At 35.8% G+C, this 6,737-nt stretch overlaps 1 protein-coding gene across 1 annotated transcript; it reads left to right on the top strand.

Annotated features, from left to right (window-relative positions):
- The first annotated feature begins 4,313 nt into the window (after nt 1-4,313).
- On the top strand, nt 4,314-5,088 carry LOC148575700 (uncharacterized). The gene is made up of 2 exons (XM_088502506.1): nt 4,314-4,349; nt 4,435-5,088. The coding sequence occupies exons 1-2, from the start codon at nt 4,314-4,316 to the stop codon at nt 5,086-5,088; spliced, it is 690 nt and encodes a 229-aa protein (XP_088358632.1).
- The last annotated feature ends 1,649 nt before the right edge of the window (nt 5,089-6,737 follow it).

The raw sequence follows: 6,737 nt of genomic DNA, 5'->3' as shown, positions 1-6,737 counted from the left end.
AAATAATTATTTAAGAACACATAATTTTTTTTAATAATGTTGAAAATAAAAAAAGAACAATTATAAATTATTTTTTATTATTCTAGATTAATATAACTTTTTATCAAATAATTAATTTATTAAAAAATTTAATTTAATTTATATATATGTATGTTTGTATATATAATTCTAATTTATTCTTGATAAATATAAATAAGCTTTAATTTCAAATTATGAATATATTTATACTAAAATTTTACTTTTATATTTTTTTCACTATTAAATTTTTTTGGGCCACCCCCTCCCAACGCCACAAAGAACATTGCTACTTTGACATTGAAATTAAAAATTAATATTAATATTAATATACAAATATACAATAATAATACCTAGGTATATACAAATACAACTTGATTCAATATTAATTAATTCATTAATAAGTGCCAATAAACTATAACTCAAATGGTATAATATTTTTATATTCATTTAAAAAGTTATGAGTTTAAATTTCACTCCTAACTTTAATTTTGAAAAAAAAAATTAATTCATTAATAAGTGATAGAGATTAAATGAATAGGTTAATAAGATACGTATCTTAATTTAAATATAAAAATTGCATTTTAATTTACATTACTATACTCTCTTTTAATTAATGGTTTTTTGTGAGTTTTTTTATTTTAAGTAATAATGTTCTTTAGTTTTCTCTTTCTAAAAGTAAAATACTTTTTTTTTAGATAAATATATTTTAACAATAATTTAGTATTTATCAATTTATTTAGGTTAATATTTTCTTTTTGTTTTTTCATTTCTCATTTACACATACAATGTCAAATAATATCTGACAATGCAATAAAAGCGATGATTTTGAGCATATTTTCTGTAATTATAATAATAACAACAACAATAATAAAAATGATATCACAGGCGGCTCTAATATTATAATCACTATTGAATCTCAACCTCATGAGGTAGGATTATTGGATCCGAACAGCAATAACAATAATAATAATAATGCTACACCATGGTATCCTACAATTAATGCAAAGTGATTATTGGTGGTGGAGTTACTACTTGCAGCGTAGGTAGTTCAAGTTGTTGCACAACTTGATCACTGATTATAAAGAATTTGATATATAAAGAGTATTTTAATTATTTTTTATAATAGAGATATTATAATTATTTTTTATAAAAAAATATTAATTTATACTGATTTGGGTCAAATTAATTTGTCTGATTTATTTTTAACAAAAATAATAAGTGTATTAAATTTTAATTATTAAAAAATATTTTAAAAAAAACGTTTTAAATATTTTTATTTAAATAGTTCTCTAAACAAAAATGTTGCTTGTGTGAGATTTTTTTAAATAAATAAATGAAGTAATTTCTGAATTGAGCTCATCACTCTTTTTCAAAAAAATTGTATTTGCTCCTAAATTGATATCTTGATACAAACTCGATTTTAACATTTTATAAAAAGATATCAAAAATCGAGTGAAACATAGATAAATATATTTTAAGAATAATTTAGTATTTACAAATTTATTTATGTTAATATTTTCTTTTTTGTTTTTTGATTTCTGATTTACGCATACACTGTCAAATAATATCTGAGAGTATAATGATAATAATAACACGCATCAACAATAATGAAGATGATGATAATGATGATGTCACAGGCTCTAACCTACCTCCGCACTGACCGAGAGACTAGAGAAGCTCTGGCAACGGAAGCTCCGCACCGCCGTCGACGTGGATGTGGATGACGTGGCGCGTGGTGAACATAGGATATTTTTGTGTTTACAGTGAACAATGATGTCTTCACTGACTTGCAATTCTTTCTGTTATAATATCTTCATGTTGAAATGGAAAAAAACTCAAAAAAAAGTTAAAAATCTGTTACATCTATGTATACAGCGAAACGAGAGAAAATAATATTAATAATTTTAAAGTTTACTAAGAATCGAAATTTTGATCTTTTAGATCTAGAATTCTAATACCGTGTTATGATACCACTCATCTCAAAAGCTTAAGATGATGGAAAAAGGTAGCCATGAATTAAGCTTAGGTAACATAATAAGAGATGGAATAAAAAAATAGTTATTCAAAAGTTTTTTTTTTAATATATTATAATAAAATGTAATGTAAAAAAAAGGGGTAAGTACGATTTTGGTCCCTAAAGTTTAGTGCCAGAATCGAAATCGTCCATCTTGTAATTTTAGATTTAAAATTGTCCTTAATGTTGCATTTGTATTTAACTTCGTCCTTTGTAATTAAATTTTTTTTTAATGACAATTCTACCCCTTTTCATTTTGCGCGAAACGCTTGATTTCTTTCCTTAGATGAGAAACCCTTAACGTTTATTACAGCACCCTTTTATTCACAACGCTTCGTAAACCAAATCCATTACATTGTGCCCTAACCCAGAATCGGAGAGGACCGTAGATGTTGATGGACTGAAACTGAAGAGAGGAGGCGAGATCAAGGAACTGGAAGGAAGGGACGTGAAGAGTCGCTGAAGCATTACTGATAGGGTTTGAGTAGGTATGATTTTCTTCCTTCTTTTCAGTATGGTAGCTCTCGCTGTAGTGGATAGTGTCGGGTTAGATTACTTAGGGTTTGGGGGTCTGCTTATCGTTGGAATGAGGCCATGTGTGTGGAGAGTAGGGATTAGCATCGGTGTGAAATAGGAAGGTGCGTCTGTTTCATATTCTATATTAATGTCTATGTGTTGTTGTACTCTGTTTCAGGGTGTGGTAGAAGACGATGGGTTATTTTAAAGTGAAGGTCTACCATGGAGGATGGTTTACGTATAAGAACGGTCCATTAGAGTATGTGGGAGGAGAAACTATGGTGATAGAAGAGATTGATGGTGATCGGTGGTCTGTATTTGAAGCGTATGCTGAGCTAAAGCAACTTGGTTACGTCGAGGAGAATATCCCATCGTTGTGGTTCAAGGATCCAGTTGCTGAAGACATGGAGAAAAATCTGAAATTGTTTAAAACTGATGCGGATTCCATTGAGATGTGTCGAATAGCAGAGTTGAGAGACCATGTAGAGTTGTATGTTGTCCATAAAGTTTAAGACGAAGAGATGTTTCCTGATGATGGCTACATTGATGTTGGGGATAAAGATGGGATGGGTGACATTAGTGAGGGGCAAGAGCTGGTTCTCTATGGTGGAGTAGATGAGGGGCGAAAGCAATCTGAATTTGAGTATGATAACTCTAGTGACAATGACATTCTCGATTTGGAGTATAATCCATCTGGGGAAGAGGACGATAGTGAAGATGATGTGCACTTTACTGATAGTGATGATGAGCTTGATCCTGAAGTAAGTGGGTTTTAAGATGTGAATGTGATGAGTAAAAAACCTAGGGCTGTGAAAAAGAATGCTGGATCAACTGAGCAGTTTGACAATGATGAAGGAGGAGACAGTGATGACTTAGATTTCGATCACCAGGTTGGAGCTGATGGGTCTGATTCAGAGCATGAGGGTTTCACATTTTCAGTTCACAAACTTCAGAAAGATATGAGTCAATACAAATGGGAAGTTGGCACAGTGTATGCATCTCGGGAGGAGTTCAAGGACACTGTAACTGCTTATGCTGTGCATACGACAAGGTCAATCAGGTTTAGGAAGTGTGATTTGCAGAGAGTTAGGGCTGTTTGTTCGAGTGATTGTCCTTTCTGGGTGTATGCTGCAAAAATCAGAGGTGAGAAAACTTGACAGCTACGTAGCATGAACTTGACACACACATGCACACAAGCACACAGGGTGGGGATCTTACACTCGAAATGGCTCGGCAAGGCGTTTAAGAAGAAGGTTGAATCAAATTCGAAGGTGAAAATAAGAGAGTTGGTTTCGAAGGCACAGAAGAAATGGAACTTGACTGTCACTAAGTCATTGGCCACTAAGACCAAGCAGATTGCACTTGATCAAATTCAGGGAACCTTCCGAGAGCAATATAAAAGAATTTATGATTATGGACAGGAGCTGATGAGAGCAAATCCAGGATCCTCAGTTCGCATACAAGTGCAGAGGTCCCCAGATCTTGACAGTGAAGCACCAGCATCATCCAGGATCACTTACTGCATCTTTCAGAGGATCTATGTGTGCTTGGAAGCATGCAAGCAGAGCTTTCAGCATTGCAGGGATTTCATTGGCCTAGATGGCTGCTTTTTGAAGACACCCCAGGGAGGACAACTGCTCACTACAATTGGGTGGATCCCAATGACCAAATGCTGCCGATTGCATATGCGGTTGTGGAGGCCGAGACGAAGGACTCATGGAGTTGATTTCTAAGTCATCTTGCATATGATGTTGGGCTGGATAAAATGGGAAGATCTACCTTCATGTCTGACCAACAAAAAGTAAGCAAAGTTCACTAATTTTATAGCATGAATGACATCCATTCAATTCTCCCTAATTACAATTTCCTTGATTTCATGCGTGCAGAGTTTGTTGCCAGCATATGAGGAGGTTATACCTGGTGTGGATAATCGGTTCTGTGTGAGACACTTGTACAGCAACTTCAGAAAAAGGTTTCTAGGATTACAATTGAAGAAACTGATGTGGAAGTGTGCTAAGACAACTCACTGGAGGGATTGGGAGAGGCACATGGCTGAGGTGAAAGCTGTGAATCAGGATGCCTATAGGTACCTAATTGCTATCCCTCCTAGGTATTGGTTTAGATCTAGGTTCACCAATAACTCTAAGGTAGATACATTGGTTAATAACATGTTCGAGAGCTTTAATTCTGCTATTATTGATGCTAGAGAGAAGCCTATAGTCACAATGTTAGAGGAAATCAGGGTTAAACTAATGACTAGGTGGACAGAAAATAGGGAACTTGCACATAATTATTCAGGGACAATCTTACCTAGGATTAGATTTAGGTTGGAGAAGAGATCTAGGTCAGTTGGGGATTGGCGGCCATACTGGTCTGCAGCTTCGAAGTATGAAGTGGTGAACGGATTAGACAAGTTTGCGGTCGACTTAGGATCCCATGAATGTTCATGTAGAATTTGGCAGATGAGTGGCATACCCTGTGTCCATGCTATCAGTTGCATCAAATTCAAGGGACTTGACTTAGAACCTTTTGTGGCTTAGTGTTATAAGAAAGAAGCTTACATGAGGTGCTATGACTCAATCATACATCCCTTGAATGGAGTAGATCTTTGGGAGAGAACTACACACCCTGATGTTATGCCTCCCTCCTATCGAAGGCCTAGTCACAGGCCAGTGAAAAAGAGGAGAGCAGCTGCTGGAGATGAAGAGCAGAACAGCCGCACTCACCTATCAAGGAAGAGAGAGAAACAAAGGTGTTCTCTGTGTGGATCTGTTGAGCACAACAGAAGCAGATGCCCTAAACCTATTGAGGAGTTGGTATGATTTTTAATTTTTCTTCCTTCTATTAATTGGTCTCTTATATATTATTACTATCCCATTATTAAATTGTATATGTTTGTGTGGCCCAGCAGTCAAAGAACAAAGGAAAGCAGCAGCAGGGAAGTACTAAATCAAACCATCTACCTGCCAAGGGAGGAAGGAAGACTGCCTCTTCTCAGCCCAATCCCAAGCAATCTGTCAAGAAAAAAGCTGTTTCAGCAATTCAGCCACCTTCTGCAGCCCAATCCAACAATGCAGCACAGTGAAAAAGGCTTAGAGACAGGCCCAAGGGAACTACTAAGCCCAAGTCCTCAATCCAACCTGCTCCACAGCCCAACAAGGTTGCCAGCCCAACAAGTTCAGCACCTCCTTCGTCCTCATCACAGCCAGCCACCAGAACTATTCCTTCATCTCAGCATACCCTTATCACATCTTCAAGCCAACCTGTTGGTCACTTCTCTGCCAGGCTCTCTGGAGCACCTCACATTTCTCCAAAGAAACTGAAGTTAATGGCAAAGTTGCCTCTAAGAAAATGGGAATGCTTTAAGAAAAGATAAATGGGATATGTTTTATTTTGGGTTATGTTGTATTTTGTGTCATGATTGTATTTTGTGCATGTTGTCTTATTTTGAGTTATGTTTCTGTGAACTTTGCTGGGAAAGTGCAGTGTGACTTGTTAGCTACTTCTTGCTGGGTTATGTTTCTGTGAACTTTGCCTATGAGCATCTATGTGTTGTACTTAGTTGCTGGATTGGACCAGCCAACCCTTTTGGGATTACCTCTGTGCCTGAAATACTTTTTATTATGTATGTTACTATGACATTTACCATATTCAGCTGAGGTTGTCTTTGATTCAAGTTTGTTATATTGTTAGGAAATTAGTCAGTAATGAAAAACAGGTATTTACCAAGCAGAAATCAAAGTCACATTACAACAACCAACCATGCATACATAATTGTCATTTATACATGTTGAGAACCAATTCAACAGAACACATTCATACCAGGTACATCATTGTCACCTAATAACTTACCATCAAAACACTTTTCACCAAAACACATTCAACAAAACCAACCCTAAAAGAATTTACCAACAACAACAGCAGCATTATACCCAAACATCCTTTTCATACCAGGTTCAATGGAATTACACACTTAGGCCTAGACATAGAAAAATTCTGCAACAGCAGATACAGGAACCCAGCCCACCCAACAAACCCTAACAGAGCAACGACCATTAACTTCCACTCTGCCGCTTTTGTCCTTGATTTCAGGGAGGCAACCTTCTTCTTCATCCTTGCAATTTCTGGGTTTTCCACCTCTGTCTCTGGCTCTGCCCAATGAAAGAAGTTGCAGCCTGCATGCACCTAC

Source organism: Arachis ipaensis, chromosome B1 (assembly GCF_059453495.1).
Source record: "Arachis ipaensis isolate K30076 ecotype BB chromosome B1, ASM5945349v1, whole genome shotgun sequence".
Classification (NCBI taxonomy): Eukaryota; Viridiplantae; Streptophyta; class Magnoliopsida; order Fabales; family Fabaceae; genus Arachis; species Arachis ipaensis.
This window is presented reverse-complemented; position numbering and strand designations above follow the sequence as displayed.